The sequence below is a fragment of the Carassius gibelio genome, chromosome A10 (genome assembly GCF_023724105.1).
Source record: "Carassius gibelio isolate Cgi1373 ecotype wild population from Czech Republic chromosome A10, carGib1.2-hapl.c, whole genome shotgun sequence".
NCBI lineage: Eukaryota > Metazoa > Chordata > Actinopteri > Cypriniformes > Cyprinidae > Carassius > Carassius gibelio.
In genome coordinates, this window is record NC_068380.1 from 18,014,511 (window position 1) to 18,033,694 (window position 19,184).

The window sequence follows — 19,184 nt, forward strand, 5'->3', positions numbered from 1 at the left end:
TGGTAGAAGATGGACTCACCCGATCTGGGTCTCAGTGGTTCGCCCTTCTCCTGTGAACACACAACGGGCCGCCAGTGTGTCTCCATTTCTTACATCAATGGTGTTGGCGACTGGATAAAAAGCCTAAACACGAGTGAAGGTTAAAGTTGTTGTTTTTTGCAAGCCAGAGAGAAAAACATAGCAAAATAATAATAACAGAAGCTCAAATGTGCTTGCTCGCCAAGAAATATCTTCACTTGTGTTTCAAAGATGAAGAAAAGTCTTGGGTTTTTGTGATGACAAGAGAGCGAGTAACTGATGACACATTTAGCTTTGACATGAACCTATTTGCACACCAATTTGCAGACCCAGACCCATGAAACATGTTATAAGTTTTTGCATTATTGACACACTGTTTTCCAAATGAATGTTGTTCAGTTGCGTTGACGCAATGTATTTTGCTTAAAGCGCAATATAAATAAAGGTGACTTGACTTGACCCAAACCAAATGGCATTTGTACTGCCAGTTATTTTCAGAGCTCTACTCATCTCTGCATTATTGCAGCTTTATGCATTAAATGTATATAATTAGAAAATTTTAGGTGTTATCTAAATTAAGGCTTTAACTAGTTAGCTATTAATATAAATATATAGTTATAGATAATGTGACTATGGACCAGGGAAAACACTGATGAGTCTTTAACATGACTGACATCTCTTAACAGAAACAAATGATGCATTTCCTTCTGACATGTTGGTGTTATATCTTTCACTTGGATGTTATAAGTAAATACAGCTGGATAAAACAAAAACTGTGTCCATCTTCATTCAAAATGTGATTATTTTAAAGGGGACTGTTTCTTTTCTACACCCGAGACTGTATTAACCCATCATGCTCGACCAGGCAGAGTGGACACATAAACACACCTGTGGCAATAATGGAGACTGGCGTCCAATCTGAGTCCACTGTCCATTTCGAACCCTGTACCCACTCACAACTTTACCTGAGGACACACAAGATCATGAAAATGCATGTTACTACCACAAAAAGAAAAGGAGAGTTTGCAAAGACTGAATAAGAACTATATGCACATACATATTTTATTAAATGCAATCTCACCGAGGCTGTGTGTGTGCGTCCTGAAGGCAAATGGATACATCGGGGAGGATGTGTAAGTGCAAGCAATGTCTGCATTGGTAACTGCAAACACCAAAACCATCAGACGGCATAAATAAGACGACAAGCATTCATATCCAATCACAGCCTTCTAGGTAAAGCTAGAAACCGTTCACAACCCCAAATGCCTGCTTTTTAGTGCCAAACTGGTAAATAGTTGAAATGGTTCCCATGTTGGTGTACCTTTCTTCCCAGGAGGAATGACAGTGTCCACAGACATCATCAGATACATGCCAGCAATAAAGGGCTGTCTGCACAGAGCACACAACACAGATTCAGTTACACGCGCTGAACTGATAAAACACCACAGAAATCTTGAGATGAAGGAATGCTGATTTATACTGTAAAAATGACCAAAGAAGTACTCCATTCGGAATAAAGCAAAAGTCTTCTGAAGACATAGCTACATTACAACTTTGTGTGATAAGCCGACCCAAATATAAAAGTGTTAATTCACTGAAAATCCTTCACTTTGCGGCATCTCTAAAATCTCATTTTGCAATTGTGTTCAATTCAAAAAGCTCAGTCGTATCAGGTTTGACACCACTGACTGAAGAAAATCATTCTCGTTCGGGACAAGAAGAAGAGCAAATGATGACAGAATGAACCAAATACGTCTTATGAATAAATCACAGGTATTATTAGATCTAGCAGCAATAACTTACGGTTTGGAAGTCATTCTTAAAGTGAGTCCTGAGCAGTCTCTGTGATGATCTACAATCAAGACAAGATAAAGAAAATACCATCTAAAGACGACAAAACACTGCTCTTTATCACCGTTACACCTGCCAGACCTTGTGCAAACACTGCTGCTTTAAACAGCACAAGCACACACACACAAAATGGTAGTAAATGGTAGTAAATACATCAAAATGGTAGTAAATGATGACAAAATGTTAATTCTGGACATGCAACTCATCCGACACAGGCCATTTCTGATCAGCTCTGGATCTGCTGTGTTCTTCTGTACTCACCTCTAAAATATGTAGCATCACCATAGTGAATCTGAAGCACAAAGTAGTTAACTCTGGTGTCTCCTCCAACTTTAAAGCCAACATCTGAAAAAAAGAAAAGAAATGCAAAATATGACCAAACTTTAGTCTTTTATTGTTTTTCAGAGAATATCCATTTACTGATGATCCCTTATGAGTTACACTGTAACAGCTCTGGCTGAACTCAGAGTAAAACGCTGACAGAGACGAGAGACAGAAAGGAGGGCACCTTTGGGGAGTTTGGTTGGAGGAGCGTTCCTGGCCCAGGCGTACATGATCTTGGCCTGATCCCGACACGTCCCCAGCTCTTTCCCACAATCCCTGAACAATGCAACAAACGAAAACATGTCAGAAATGTTCCTTTAGTTAAGAATGATTACTCATCACAACAGACATTTACAGTAAGGTCACTCTGTACCAACTCAACCGGAGGTCCTCGGCAAAAAAAATGTGTATTTAGAATTATTTTATGTATTTTTTTTTTTTTTTTTTTTTTTGCCATCTTCATTTTAAGGGCCAAATATTATTCTGTTCCACAAATGTGCGTCCCACATTTCATTGTTCTACCATTGAAAGTGGGCCAAATTGAATAATTTGTACATGGAGATGCATTGAGAGATTGTTAATCCTCCTTTACATTTAATATTTTGTTTTTCACTAGTTATGTTTATCTTTCTGCAGGATAAATATTCCCAAAATCCATCATTCTAGCTGGGGAAGTTTCAGAAATTTGGTTGTTTTGACACAGAATGACCCAAAAGTGCAGTTTTATTGTTTTCTATGAGTCAATCTATGAGTACAACTGGTCGAGATGCTCAAACAAAGTATTTTTCAGGAGTTTATCAGAAAAGTCTTTCCAGGATCCAACACGTTATATATGTGTATCTGTATATTTTCTTTACATTTACAACATCTCTCAGTTTCTGATGTGCACAACTTCTCCTTCCACCTGACAGAAACATGTTTCTCATAATACACATTTCAGATTTTTCTGTCTTCACCCTTGTAACACCTCTAGTTTTAGTTTTAAACATCGAAGTGTATCCAGATATCCCATCATGCCCCTGCGCTGGGGCTGCCGATGACTCACGGCCTCTTTGAATTCAGCACATTTTCTGGGTTTGGTATAATCAGCCTATTTTCATGCATCTGAAGCTTCACATCTCACAGTATGAAAGCGTGCAAGCCATGAGAAAACGCCCTGCAGCATCTGCACCATGAATTTTTCATAATACATGAGTGACATTAAAGAGAGAAGCATTGGGCTATGGCAATGGAAAACTGCACGGTGAAGACTGATAACAGGGAAATGAAGCGGCTGTAGTTAAAATGAGACAGAGACACTTTATATGTCCGATATGTTTCAGCTTTAAGGTGTGTAATAAACGACCCTGGCTTTATACATGCCTGTTTGAGCAGATTTGGTGTATTGAGGTTTGTTTATCAGGTGATATAGCTGTAGTGTATTTACAGCAATGTTTGTGAACTCATTCTTTTGTTGTTCATCTAATCACACGACCCATGGAAAGTGAAGAAAGGATGAAAACCAGGTCTACATCTCCCCTCTTCAGGTCATCTCAGATGCTGTTGTCAAGGTGCACACGGTTGCCACAGTAACAGGCAGTTTTCTCTCCTGCTCTATAGACCAATGGTAGGTTTGTAAACTTTGCTTTGCAATCCTTTAATTTGTCATGTTTGTGTGCTGCTGTGTGTCCCTGTGTTTAAAAAGCAGCGTGTATGCTCTTAAAATAACAAAGAAAAGACACTGCGCCAGACTTTAGACCAGGTTTGAGTTGGTCTATGGTGCAGTCTATTTTCAGCTCCTTAAAATAGCAGTGCACCAGAACACACCTCTTTTTTAGACCGGCACAACCATGGGCGCACAAATGAGCGCAAATGCTTTTGCTAATTAAACGACGTGGTGCTTGACTGACACTACCAAAACACAATCACAATGTGCCTTACGCCGAGTGTATGATAGGGTCCTCACAGTTCTGATATTATATCTCACATTTCTAATAAGGAAAAACATCTCAAAGTCATTCTCTCTTTTCCCCTCAGATCTTCTGTTTATTTCCCCCTCTGAATTGCCGAACTCAACTCAAACTGTTTTTGAGTTAAGTCGATTTATAAAGTGTGAATTTGGATATATAAACGTGCATTTGCAAGTAAAAAAAAAGTCGGAATGGTGAGATAAAATAAATAAATTTTATGTTAAAATGTTAATAGTAAGGTTTGTATGGCTAATACAATACATCATTGAACAGCAAATGTGAATATTATAGACCTATTGTTTGAATCAAATGTATGCTTTAAAAGTAGAGTAATCATAGCAGTTTTCATCCAAAATATGTTAATTTAACCCTTTAACTGCCTGCTCAACCAAATGGTTGATTTGTCACTTTATGGTAAACGTAGAAAAGCTAAGCTAATGTTTTCAGATAATCCTTTCTGCTGTCAGAATGTACTATTTGCTGAGAAATATAACTTTCTGATCATTCATTATAGTTCATATTTTCTGATTTCCATAGTATGTGTATGAATTCCGGTACTTTTTCCATAAAGTGACATATCAACCATTTGATATTTTAAAAATTATGGGACGTGTTGAAAAAAAAATACATTGAGTGTGGTAACTAATGACATAAGGAGATAAGAAATGCAAACAAAAAATTATTCAAATGCTTTTTTCTTGGTGGGGCAGTTAAAGGGTTAAACATCAGCATATTGCTTCAAATGACGTCTTTGATGACAGTATTCTATAAAAAATATTTGCATTCCGATCTTTACATCAAATGGCACAAATATATATATATATATATATTTTTTTTTTACCCATGTACCTCCACTTGTTCCCAGTGTTTTTCTGCAATCACTGACATAACTGTGAGGTTTACTCTGAATTGGTCTATAGGGAAGCAGCAGTTGTTGCACGCATTATCCAAAGCATTGAGATTAATTTAGGTAATGATGCAGAGTTGTCCAAATAACAAGCTTTAATGACACATTTACTCAAGCTGTTTTCAAAATTGTATGATTTGTACATTGGATGAATTCTATGGTGAATGGTGAATTTATATATCTACACGAATATAAAACTATTACACATATACTATACAAATACCTACTGTACAGAGACAAATGTCATCAAACATGCGACAGAATGTCAAAAAAGAATTAATAATTGTGCCACTAGAGTAACTATAAAAGTCCACACTGTAACTTTTGATACTGCATCCTTACTGCATAAAAATCTCTTAATATTTTTCTCAAAAAAAAAAAAAAAAAAAAAAAAACGATTTTGTGCAACTGACTAATTTGTGTCAGCAAATCAAGGAAAGTATGGGAACAGCACAAAAACAACAACACATCAGTCCAATTCTGAAGCAGCCAGGAGTGACTCACCAGTATCCTTGGGTGGCATACGGGGTTTTGCAGCCGTATAAAATCATGTGGTGGGCTGTGTCCATACTGGCATGGGGAACAAAGTCCACTGAAAAGATAACAGTGTTAGAGTCAGTAATCTTAGTGAGAACGTAAGATAGAGAGGAAAGCATCTTCAATGACAGTCAGCTGTTTCAGTGTCATACCATTTCGGTTCATAAACAAGTGCAAAGCCTCTTTTTGAATGTGGTTTCACACACAAACAATTATTAGAAATGTGCACTGAAAATAATTTGATGTAGGATTTACTTTTGCTGGTCAATAAAGAAACAGCAAGAGACACAGTGAATTAAACATGACTTTTTAAAGCAGAAAGACAGTATTGTAATCATTTAATTTACAGCTTTTTTTTTTTTTTTTTTTTAGATGCATGTTTAACAATTTATGTTTGCATGAAGCCTGTGAGGCGTTGTAAAGCGTGAATGGTGTTTGCTTGGCTTCAACCACAATCTACCCATATAAAAAGTGATGGATATCTCCCGGAAGGGCCTCTCTCTCTATTGAAGCTATGAATAATAGATGGGATGATGATTGATGGTGTTAGTAACACAGAGATAATGTAACTCTCAGAAACACACAGACGTCTGGGTGGACCTGTTACTCTACAAACTACAGCCTTTCTTCTCTAAAGACCACACAATGAAACACAATCCACTAAAAGCTGAAGTCAGTATCACACAACCAGTCAGCTGTTACAATGACTGAGAGCTCACACAACGTGCTTCATTTCAAGATGGATATCAGTGAAACGTATGATAACGTGTGGTTTAATGGCCTGGTAAGCACACAGCAGGAGAGAGACCTTATACTGCGATGTTAGCAGAAGCAGATGCAGTCTCAGGAGAGACCGGCCTGGACGAGATTACATCTTTAAAGCCTGATCAGATTAAACATTCATTTCATCATCAGGACCAGTTAAATACCGAACAGCATTCACGTATATTAATTCAAGTTTACTATGCACACAGACCCAGCGGACGGTCCTTGTTCAAACATTACAGTGCAAATGCACACGTAAAAATAAAGTGGCCAGGTTTCATTCACTGTGTTTTAGTCCTCGTGACTTCCTTGTTCAGACTCAAGTCTTTGTCTTGTTCATAGATGGTTCATAGTGAGACTTAGTTCCCGTTCTCTCATGTTGTTGACTTACTTTAGATGATTATTTAATAAAGTCAGGACTGAGACGATGATTAGAGATGATCATGTGCTCACCTATGTATGCCTCCCATGGCGTGGGGACAGGAACAGCCGTGCAGTAGTAGCTGTCAGACTGTTAAAAACAAACACAAGTCAGACAGTTTCTATCACAGATAACACATATTCACTGCTGGCCATGTTTACAAAAGCAGAACGAGCACTGAATATATATATATGCAACACTTTGTGAAACTGAATTATACGTCAGACTAGACCAGTTCAGTGATAACAGAATTAAATGCACCAAAATAAAATATCTAGACATTTAAAAATATTTATTTCATGCAATATCTACACAAGTGCTTCAAACACATTTTAGGGGCAGCCGTTATTTGGCCATACAAGCATGCTGCAAAGTAAATACTGACTATTTTATAACAAAACGTAAATATAACATAACACTATATTGCATGTGTAATTTGCTAAGTGCCCAAAAGGTGAGAATTTTAAGCAAAACTCAATTATATATATATAAAAAAAATACAAGATTTATTATTTGCACCAATGCACCATACTAATAGTTTATGATTATATAATGCATATTTTTTATATGTGAATATATAAACTGTGAATTATAACTGTGAAACTTTTAGTCTTTCACTCTATTCATTTACTAACTGCTTGTTTTCTTAAAAAAAAATATACAGTATTTTTTTGTATTCTATCTATTTTTGTTTTCTTTTTATTTATTATACAATTAACCCTAACGAAAGGAAAATATATTTACCAATATATTTCTTAAAATATATTGTGATATATTGTAATATATTATTTTCCCTTTTTATTTTCTAATATTTTATATATTTGAATACATTTAATAATATATTGATGATACATATATTTATAATATATAGCAACATATTCAAATGATTGCCACTTTCAATATATTGCAATATATTGGAAAAAATATATGCCTAATATATTACATGATATTTTCCAATATACTGCAATATATTTTTGTTTCATAAGGGAACAAAAGCAAAAAATGCCTCTTTGTCTTTATTATATACGTGTACTGTGTGAAGCTCTCTGAGACTTGTTATAGCACTTGTTTATTGTTGCTCTCCTGTTGTTTCGATTGCTTCCATTGTTTCACTTGCAAGTGGCTTTGGGTAAACCAGGGTTCAGCTGAAATACTAACTAACTAGATCAGCTATATTATGAATTCTGCTGTATTTGTATGTATTGTATTACATATGCTGCAAAAATTGCATTAAATATTTAAACAAGTTAAACAGGCAATATTAAATCTCATTTTCTTGTTTTTTAATCTTTGACTTAGGCTTGCTCTTTCTTCAGCTGCCTGAGCAACAAGGTTGAGTGCAATCAGCACTGTCACACACACACACACACACACACACACACACATACATACATACATGCAAATAAACCTGCAATAATACTGCGCTACAATCTGATTTTTAAAGGTTTATGAAACTCTGAACTACATTTTCTGAGATGTTAAAAATGCCTTTATTTGCTGCACATCAATGTTAAAATCAATTTATTAAAAAGAAAACTAGTTAATTTTGTGCTTATGGGTTTCAAACATTCATTATCTCTACAGTACACTGATGACTCATCTGTGTCTCATTATTATTCATGAGATGCAAATGCATTTTTCTATGAGAAGATGTTTCTCTCAGTAGTTGAGAGACGTGTTTGTTTTCGTTGGTTAACAGTTTTTGTTCCAACACAAACATGACCCATCTAGTTTTTACACCTCGATGTAACCTTTCGAAAGCAATGAATAAACAGCACAAAATAAGAGTCTCTGTTATTAAATAGGCAACAGCACACTCATATAGACTTTCCATGCAAGTGCAGATGTAACTGGCTGTGCATTTGTTTTCTGTAATACATTATAGCTGTGCCAGGATGTGTGTGTTTGCACAGTGTTCTTACCAAAGCATGCATAATATGTTCATTTTGATGCAAGGAAATGATGAAGTGCAGCATGGGTTTATGGGAAACTGTGCTGCTTTTAACTCAAGGAGAGTGAAATCAGACAGAAGCCGTCTGTGCTGTCGTCTCTCCTCTTCCCACGCACACTTTCATAGCATTTCCCAAAACTGTGCTGAGAGCTAACCGGTGATGAAGCAAGGGCTTTCATGAGCAAATCACAAAGATGATACGTCTTACCTCTGTTGGAATCACCCCAGGTACGCGAATATCGAGGGAAAAGTTGTAAGGATTGGACAGCACAAAAGACTGTCTGGTCCTGGAGCAGTCATTGGGGTCTGACCAGGCCCTGTCCTGAAACCTACAGTTTTGACTGTATTAGTGTCTATTTTGCACACAAAATGTGGTTAACTATAGCAGGTAAACATGCCAGCTGTGTGGACAGTGGAAAATAATGCTGAGTTGACAATTTAATCAACTGACATCAATTCTTAAGCCCCAAGATCAACCTTTTAGTTTATGATGTTTACAGTGGATGCATGAAGAAAACGAACGGTATTTGTAGCGTGCTGAACATAATCCAATAATCTCAGTCAACTTTTCACATTAAGCACTGTCTTAGCTTTCAGCTGTCATTATATCACAAAAGAAGTTAAAATGCTTAATGTAAATATTACTGAATGTTTGTGCATCCGTGTGTGTGTGTGTGTGTGTGTGTGCGCGCGCATGTGTGTGCGCGCGTGTGTGTTTCAACCACAGAAAGATGTTAATAAACAGCTTGTAAACAATATATCACTTAACATTACATTGACCTCTAGACTCTACACTGAGCTGCGTCGACTAGAAAAACAACTCTAATAACATTTCAGTAAATAGATGCAGTATATTATGTATTTATTATATTTACCTTAACCTGTTAATGATTTATTTATTTAATGTATGCTTGAATAAATGTGTCAAGAAAAGCTTTTATTATCGTCACTGTTTAAACAATGAACTGGAGCTGATAGAGAGCTATAAATCTGCCTTTTGTGCAACCTTGTGTTTGTCTACAGCTCTACAGCTTTATTTGAGTGAAAATAGTGATTCTGTTTATGATATGTAAAAGAAGAAGATCTTTGCAATAAGCTTAAATACTTATTAGATGCTATTTATACTTATAAATAGTGAGAGATACTAGTTGCACGTCAGTATTGTTGTACATTAACAGGATGCATGTGTAAATGTATTTATTTATTAAAATTATTAAATAGACGCTGCCTTATTGGAACAGCAAAGCCCTCCCTTTGTCCTACCCACTCGAAGTGTTATGGTTTATTCTTTTCTCAAAAACCAATGACTTTATTCTTGAAATTAACATTTTATTTAATCCATAGATTTAATCTTGCATTATAATGACCTTAATCTCAAAATGGTTTTATTTATTTTTATTATTATTTTATTATTATTATTATTGCTTGGCCCTAATCCTCTTCCGTAGGTTTCTGTTGTCTGTCAAATGAAAAATGTATTTTTAAATATTTCTGTAAAATATTAATTTCACTGCATCACTAAAATAAAACTCTTGTTGGATCACTTGTTTCCATATAACAAAAAAACAACAAAATAAAATAAACATAAATAACAGCCCTAAACACAAAGTATGGAGGCACTATATTAAGTTAAGTAATATACAAAGGAAACAATTCATGGTAACACTTTATTTTAAGGTGTCAGTGTTTCACATGTTACATGTACTTACTATTATAATAACAATGAATTATGCATAATTACATAATTGTATAATTACAATAACAAGTAACCCCAAACCAAACCCAAACCCTAACCCTAGAATATATACATGTAGTTAATTAATAGTACTCAGTACTTAAATGTAACCCAAGTGTAAAAAGTATAACCCAATTCATTTTAGTGAAATTATGTGTAATTAATGTGCTAATTTTTGACTCAGTACTTATAATGAAGTATGATTTAAAAGGGACCTGGCTCACCTCTTGGACCTGAACATGGGGTTTTGGACACTGAGGCTGTGGCACTGAAAGAAGAGCGCAAACACGAGCACGGTGCACCCCAGAGCGCCCATCTCTGACCGGGACAGAAGAGAGCGATCAACAACAGAACTGAAGAGAGCCGATGTGTTTCAGTCCATCAGCCACAGAAACACTGCTCCGGATCTCCTGCTCTCTTCACTCGCTCTGTCTCTTCAAAAAAGAGCCATGAAACAGTCCTGGGCGGTCGAACACGGGCACACGAGATGAAGAGGAGGAGGAGGAGACGGGCTTCTTGCGTCTCACGCTGGGCAGCACATATCACGACTGCAACATCAGGCTTCTCTCACAACCTGCAAAAACAGCAGCCAAAAAAGAAGAGGAGAACAAACAGATGACAATAAAACAAATGCACATTTTAAAATATAACCCAGCACTCTCAGAATAATCAGAGAGATCAGTTCTCACATCCCTACCACCGTTCATGAAATCTACTTTCAGTCTGACTCTGAACAGAGACAGAGAGAGAGAGAGAGAGAGAGAGAGAGCAAACACTGATCTAATCAAAGAGGACTCCCATAACAATACTCTCCAGGAGACACAGGAAGTGAAGGGGCCTAGCACAGCTTCGTGACGGGATCAGCACCATACTCGATATCTTAAGAGGGATGAACAGTAAATGAGCAGACCTGAGCCCCTGGGAATTATGGGAGGTATCGACAACATCCCGAGATTACCATCACAATACGTCTACATTCAGTGCCTCAGTCCAATCAACGAGACGCACAAACAGTGTACAGGCAGATGTCTAGTGATGAAGAAGAGAGGCCTATCCAAATAAGACGAATAGAAACAAGCAGACGGGGAGGAACTGAAGGCTTACGCTCTTTCAGTGTAAACTGAATTAATCGCTGAAATAATCCTCTTGACACTGAGGGAAATTAACATCTTGACAAGGAGCTGCTTGGTCTTTCTGGGCATATGAAATCAAAACGCATTTCAGGAATGAAGTAACGTTTTTTTAACAAATCTTGCAATTTTCACACAATAAACCAGGATTTTTATGCTTCATCTTTATAAATCATTAATAACTAAATAAATAAATGACAATATTAAATAAAATTAAAATAACACTAGCAAACAAAATATATATATGTACCCTACCCTAAGGGTAATTTAAGGCCTTTATACGACATGATTTTCAATGAAAAATTTACAACTGTTTATATGTTTTGGCTGATTATTTAAACCTTTGAAAACAGGTTTCAAAGTGCAGGTTTTGGTAAACAACACCATTACTGTCTCCATGTAAATTACAAAGACAAATTTATGAAAACAAATTCTATGGACATGCATGATAACCATAAAACATTGTTTTCAGCTGATTCCACAGATCTGTGTGAACGGGGTCATTTTGATGATGTTGTTGTCTGTGTGCAACACTTTTCAAAAATGCAGAAGAAGAACTTTTCTGTTTTTAGTACATTGTTGTAAATGTACCCAATATATATATATATATTTTTTTTTTCTTTAATCCGTGAATCTAAAAACATTAATGTTTCCACAAATCCCAAATAGACACAAATTCAGCATAACATCCCATAATGATTTTCCAGAGACACAGAATTAGATCAATTAACCTCAAAACTGCTTTGACTGGCTAAGTCAATCTTACAGATGGTAATATTCAGATGAAATGAAAAATGAAAGAATAGCATATCCATTCATCAAATGTGTTGTGATGAGATATTGTGCTAGATATTGTGCTACTTTCTGAAACAATATTAAACAATAATGCATGACAGGCCATGCTATTTTGTGAATATTGTCACAGCTAAAGGCTGGTCGAACAGAGAAAATTCTGCAAAAGTCAGTAACCAATGTCAATCCACCTTTTTTTTTTACTTTACATAAAATCTCAGTTTGGAAAACAGCAGCAGTTTTCTATAAGTTGATGTGGATGATGGGAAACACTGTATTTACAAGTTGCATCAAATGCATTTGCTAAGTCAAAGAAAACAGCAGTCACATGTTCCTTAGCATCATTTCTGTAACTTTCAAGAATAATGATGTGATCTATAGAGCTACGTCCTCTCCTAAAACCACAGGGAGCATCACTTATAACAGACTGGACTCCATTATCCATACAAGTCTTGTATATCTGAAATATGAATCATTCGCACTTCTTTTAAAAAAAAAAAAATGCCAAAAACAATGCCAAACGACTGTGTTTAGGATTTGGTGATCTTTTTGGAATGGCATCCTTTTATATATTCAGAAACAGCATTTATCCTCTTACAAAGAGACTAAAAAAGAGGTAAAAAAAGAAAAAAAAGAAAAGAAAAGCCATCTATGTACACTAGGCCCTTCTTCTTTAAAGATTTAGAATAAGTGGAAATCAGTCGTTTGCACTCTTCATTAATCTACATTATTGAAGCCAAGTATTGATTAGGCTATAAAGGAACAGTTGTTTTTACAAATGATCCATTCATAATGTTCAATGTTAACAGAGATATAAATACATGTGTACATTTGCTTAAATTCATCCCAAACTGATCCCAACTCCCTTTTTATAACATCAAAACAGAAACTGGAAACAGTGCCATCCCTAGGTCAGCGTATCATTCCCAGCATGAATCATCTCGCACGTCATCCATACCTGCTGCCAAATATAAACTCAAAGAACTGAGAAGAACACCAGTGTAATCCACAGAAACCGCTCACTTTTCATCAACCAGTGATGATGCTCATCCCAAACAGACAGTATTTATTATGTGCATGGATCACGGATGAAGAGAGACAACTGTCTAATGCTCTCCTGCACTTCCTCAAACATACACCATTGATCATCCTGAAAATATCGGTCTGCACATGACAGAGTCTCTCAGGAGTCTAAATAAAGGATCACGGACACAATGAATCTGCTCAAACTCTCACACTATACAGAGCAAAAGCGTTCAATCTGCTAACACTAACACATCCACTGCATTTAACAGAGAGCACGAAAGAGTCCATGAGAAGACAAACATTCATAACAGCCTGCCTACCTCACTCGCTCATCACGTTAAGATCTGACGCACGGCAGAGAACGAGAGATGAAGTGCTGCTGTTTCAGCGCAGCCTGACTCACTGAAACAGAGAAGGAGGGAGGAGAGAGAGAGAGAGAGAGAGAGAGAGCAGCATCATCATCACACCCAAGAGCTGAAGAGAAGGTAACCATGGCAACCGCTGCACACCCACAGGCACTCACCGTCAGTTACCATAGTGACGTTCCCCAAGAGTCTCTCTCTCCTCATTGATCCATCAGTGTTTCAGCATCCGTTATACACAGCATCTAAACATCGCAGCTACGCCCACGCAGGCAGCCTTTGGGTCAAACTCAATTAGAAGAAACCACATTGCAACATAATCTACTCATTTATGTTTGAATAAAAAAAGCTAAACATTATGAGTTTATTGCTTTAAACTGTACAACATGTAAGTGGGAAATGCATGGGAAATGACATCATTCACAATACAATATGGGAGAGGGCAGCTGCCGAGCTCTTTCGACGCAATATCCGTTTCGATGCTAACAGTAGCCGCTCTGATGGAGCTCTTGGGTGCTGTGGTTCTTCTTTGGGAATTAGGTTATCATTTTTTTATTGTTAAATTAAAATACCATACCTGTATATCACCACTTACATTCATAGCTCATGGTAGGACTTCATTGAAAACTATACATTTTCAGCACAAGTCAGTTTACAAGATGCATAGAGTACAACCACATATTTAAATTCAATAGCAATACAGAACTGCAAAACATTTAGCAGACCCTTTTATCCCAAAAAAGGTATTTTAAAATCCATGATATATGCTTATGTTTAACATTTACAGTTATATACAGAACTATGTTTTTTGATGGTAATTTGGCAGTGCGTACACATGTACATGAATTAATGAAATATCTAAGATAAAATTTATTTTTTGCTGGTCCTGTTCAAACTGAAGATATTAAATGTTAATACAGTATATTGTTTCTATTGACCCAAGTAAGGAGTTAAAAAAAAAAACTAAGTTTAAAAACATCTCACCAGGAAAAAAAAAAAAAAAGATTTTCTGAGATTTTAACAGTAAACATATATGTCAAAACATAGAAGACATGAGCATTTATTCATTTTAAATTTAGGCTTAAATGTTAGGTGGTGGTTCATTTTTTCATTTTTTATTTTTGTTTGTGTGCAATTTCCATCTTCTCTGATAAAACTGCGTTGTGTCAACGGGATATGAAAGCAGTGTCACTTGCCTGTGACAGACACTTTAAACTGTGAGAGATTACAACACAGTGAGTTTGAGAGCATTGCATGGCTCTCTCCACAGTCACTGTTTCAATCCATCTATACTCTGATCAAACGGATTATTTGTGAATGCACAAAAATTGTTTTAATTTTTTCATTCAATGTTAAACTGAAGTGTGATATTTATGGGAACTTTATGTTTTTTAATAAAAAAAAACTGATTGGATCAGGTGTTGTTGTTGTTGTTTTTCTTTTCTTTTCATTCACTGCAGAGGATCCACTGGTGAGCAAGTGATGCAATGAGGGTCTAGGTCTTCACCCCTGATCCTGGGAACCCACTGTGATGCAATGTTTATTTCCAGCCTGCTTCGACACACCTGGCCTGTGATTTTGATGCTGAAGACTTTGATTCGCTGGTTTGGGTTTGCTTGATAAGGATTGTACCCAAACTCTGCAGGACAGTGGCTCCCCAGGAGCACGGCTGAAGTCCTAGTCCTGAGGGTGAGTAAGTTTTTCAGCAAGCATTTCACACAATTTGATTCCTTCTCACAAGTTCCAGACAGTCATAACGCAAAAGTCTTGGCAAACATTTATTCACTATAACATGTAACTTGAATGAGTGAATTACTCCACACAGCTGGAGCTGAATAAGGACACTATTGTCTTGCTACTACTACAGCAGCAGTCAAATCTGTCTAATGCTAATGTCTGATGGGGGACTCAATATAGTACAAAATTCCACATTATTTTCCACATACTGTGCATTATTGTTGTTCCTCTATGCCCCATCGGTTTTACAAAGCTCATTGTTTTGGAAAGCAAGGTGTGCTCTGATTGGCCAGCTATCCAGTGTGTTGTGATTGGCTGAATGCCTCAAGCGTGAGACGTAAAACTGTCAAACAACTAGCACTTCTCCACACTACTTAAAACTCACGTTTTAATCATCAGTGGCAAATCCTTTAAATATGTAAACGTGCTTACAGTTTGCCAGCATTGCAGTCTTCTCTCCCAGGATCAGGAAACAGTCCTCCGTAAATTGCGCTGCACACATCTGAATATTTGTTTTGTAAATACAACTTAACTACTGATTTCTGGTTGAGTTCTCTTTTGGAAGATCAAACAAATTAGATTCACTTTCACAACAAAACAGCATCTCAATAATAATAAGACCAATAACAAGACCAATAATAATAAAAAAAACATTTAATGAACTGTTGGCCTTCTGGAAGGTATGTTCGTTTACTCTTCATGTACTCAATACTTGGTAGTGGCTCCTTTTGCTTTAAACACTGCCTCAGTTCAGCGTGGCCTGGAGGTGATCAGTTTGTGGCACTGCTGAGGTGGTCTGGAAGCCCAGGTTTCTTTGACAGTGGTCTTCAGCTCATCTGCATTTTTTGGTCTCTTGTTTCTCATTTTCCTCTTGACAATACTCCATAGATTCTCTCTGGGATTCAGGTCTGGTGAGTTGCTGGCCAGTCAAGCACACCAACAACATGGACATTTAACAAACGTGGTGCTTTTGGTAGTGTGGGCACGTGCCAAATCCTGCTGGAAAATGAAATCATCATCTTCAAAAAGCTGGTCAGCAGAAGAAAGCATGAAGTGCTACGAAATTTCTTGGTAAACTGGGACTTTGTTTTCAAAAAACACAATGGACCAACACCAGCAGATGACATTGCAGCCCAAATCATCACAGACTGTGGAAACTTAACACTGGACTTCAAGCAACTTGGGCTATGAGCTTCTCCACGCTTCCTCCAGACTCTAGGACCTTGGTTTCCAAATTAAATACAAAACTTGCTCTAATCTGAAAAGAGGACTCAGGAACACTGGGGAACAGTCCAGTTCTTCTTCTCTGTAGCCCAGGTAAGACGCCTCTGATGTTGTCTGTGGTTCAGTAAATCTCTTGACACGTCTGTGTGTGTTTGCTCTTGATGCCTTGACCCCAGCCTCAGTCCATTCCTTGTGAAGTTCACTCAAATACTTGAATCAATTTGCTTGACAATCCTCATAAGGCTGTGGTTCTCTCGGTTGGTTGTGCATCTTTTTCTTCCACACTTTTTCCTTCCATTCAACTTTCTGTTAACATGCTTGGATACAGCACTCTGTGAACAGCTTCTTTGGCAATGAATGTTTGTGTCTTACCCTCCTTGTGAAGGGGTCAATGATTGTCTTCTGGACAACTGTCAGATCAGTCTTCCTTATGATTGTGTAACCTAGTGAACCAAACTGAGAGATCATTTTGAAGGCTCAGGAAACCTTTGCAGGTGTTTTGAGTTGATTTTCTGATTGGCATGACATCATATTCTAATTTGTTGAGATTGTGAATTGATGGGTTTTTGATAAATTTGATCCACAATCATTACAACTAAAATAAGCAAAGACTTCAACTACTTCAGTCTATGTGCACTGAATTTATTTCCCAATTTGAGTTGAATTACTGAAATAAATTAACTTTTCCACAACATTCTAGTTGCATCTGTATAAGGGTTGTGGCTTTTCGTACAAATTAATGCAGTGACTCAATCATAACACGTAAATGACTTATAACTCATTTCACGTTCTGTTGGCGCCACCTTCTGGTGTGAATATGAAAGCACTCCGAACGAATCAATGAATTAATCTTTTTGGTAAAAGAATTTACAAGACTCGATTCACTGGGATGAATCAAAGACTCGTTTGAGAAGCCAGATGCCTCGCCTCGAAGTGGACGAAAGTAATCTGCAGTGGTCAAGGAAAAAAATAAAATATATCCAGTCAAGACGGACACTCACTTCTCATAATGGATCACACACATACGAGATCAAAAACTAATAATGTAGATGTTTTATTTTCTATTGCATTTATATGCAAGCAAATATGATGAACAAGATCACAAGTATAGTACACGCTTTACCCCCCCAAAAGGTTTCCATTCATTTTTAGTTTGATAAAGACACCTATTTTATTTTATTCCATGCATAAATGCATCAACAAATGAGTGTTTGTAATAAAAATAAATAAATAAATAAAGTAAAATGAAATGAAATAAATTTAAATAAATAAATGCATGATCAGGGATGGGAAAAAATCTAACATTTTAGAAGAGAACAAAATAAAATGAGCATTAATAAGCTGTGTCATTAGCAGTGTTGGAGGAAACACATTAACTTGGATAGAGATGACTCTTTTCAAGTAACTAAAGTACCACAATACTTTTACAATAAAAACAACTGAGTTACTTTTTCAACAAAAAAAGGAAAAAGAGGGAAAAAAAGGGAATGAAAGTCCATTTACTCATTGACTGACAGCTCTCTTGTCCTCATGTTGAGAGGAATCAGGAGTGAGTGCAGAAGCGTTGTGTGAACATGCTTTCTGTAGTTCTGGACTAAATGTCAACATTTAGCACTAAAACTGATTTAGTATTCCTCAAAATGAATACTACTGAAAAATGCAAACTCAGAATGTGATGCAAACCTGCAATATGGTAAATAGCACAAATATCCTTTATGTATTTAATCCAGCTTTATTAACCAGTGTCTATGCTGCTGACCGTTGATGATCCAGTTCAACCGTACTGCAGCAATGACTTTAGATAACCTGCATCTTTTTCTTCATGCAATCCAGAACAGCAGCACAGCTGAAAGGTTAGTTTGACATGATTTTACAGACAAAAAGGTTGTACAGACAATAATTTATATTTCCTTCAGCCTGAGGCTTATTCATTTCAGTTCTGGTGTAAATGGCCTTTTACAATTGCCAAAATAAAAACCAATCAAGCAAGCCCAACTCAGATGAGCGTCACAATTTCCAAACACTCCTTCAGATCCCAAAAGCTGAGAGTGATGCAGGGAACCGGGGAAGATTTGTTTTTGTGGGCCAAAACCGGAAATGAGATAGCATTTAAACACTTTCAGTTCCATCGTCCTGATGTCAGTGGGTTTTTGGTTAAATAAGGTCTGTGAGTTGTCAGAAGTGACAGTGACAGTGACGCTGAGGTCATGTGTCTGTGGTGTGGTGTAGTTCATCATACAGCTTACCATAAACCCATGTGTCCATGTGGAGATTGACCTGCCTAAAATTGAAGCATATTACAAAATTGAGTGGGCGAGAACTAAGCTGGGCTTATAACACAGCAAAAGAGGAACTCCTTTCACAAAATTCAAATCAGAAAAAATACTGCTGATGAAAAAGAACGGGTTGAATGTTAACCATTTTCGTTTCCATATAACTATAAATTATGATACAG

The 19,184-nt window shown here is 36.7% G+C and overlaps 1 protein-coding gene across 2 annotated transcripts in view; it reads right to left on the bottom strand.

Annotated features, from left to right (window-relative positions):
* LOC128021433 (peptidyl-glycine alpha-amidating monooxygenase B-like) overlaps window positions 1-13,852 on the bottom strand; it is a 35,368-nt gene extending 21,516 nt beyond the window's left edge. For both annotated transcript variants that reach the window (XM_052608588.1, XM_052608587.1), the window contains exons 1-12: window positions 13,727-13,852; window positions 10,683-11,032; window positions 8,932-9,052; window positions 6,805-6,862; window positions 5,554-5,641; window positions 2,378-2,469; window positions 2,131-2,214; window positions 1,822-1,870; window positions 1,340-1,407; window positions 1,100-1,180; window positions 907-983; window positions 20-123 (exon numbers count right to left, since the gene is read on the bottom strand). In XM_052608588.1, coding sequence (XP_052464548.1) covers window positions 20-123; window positions 907-983; window positions 1,100-1,180; window positions 1,340-1,407; window positions 1,822-1,870; window positions 2,131-2,214; window positions 2,378-2,469; window positions 5,554-5,641; window positions 6,805-6,862; window positions 8,932-9,052; window positions 10,683-10,774 — 914 coding nt within the window. In that variant the 5' untranslated portion in view covers window positions 10,775-11,032; window positions 13,727-13,852. The remainder of the gene's footprint in view (window positions 1-19; window positions 124-906; window positions 984-1,099; window positions 1,181-1,339; window positions 1,408-1,821; window positions 1,871-2,130; window positions 2,215-2,377; window positions 2,470-5,553; window positions 5,642-6,804; window positions 6,863-8,931; window positions 9,053-10,682; window positions 11,033-13,726) is intronic.
* Between the last annotated feature and the right edge of the window lie 5,332 nt (window positions 13,853-19,184).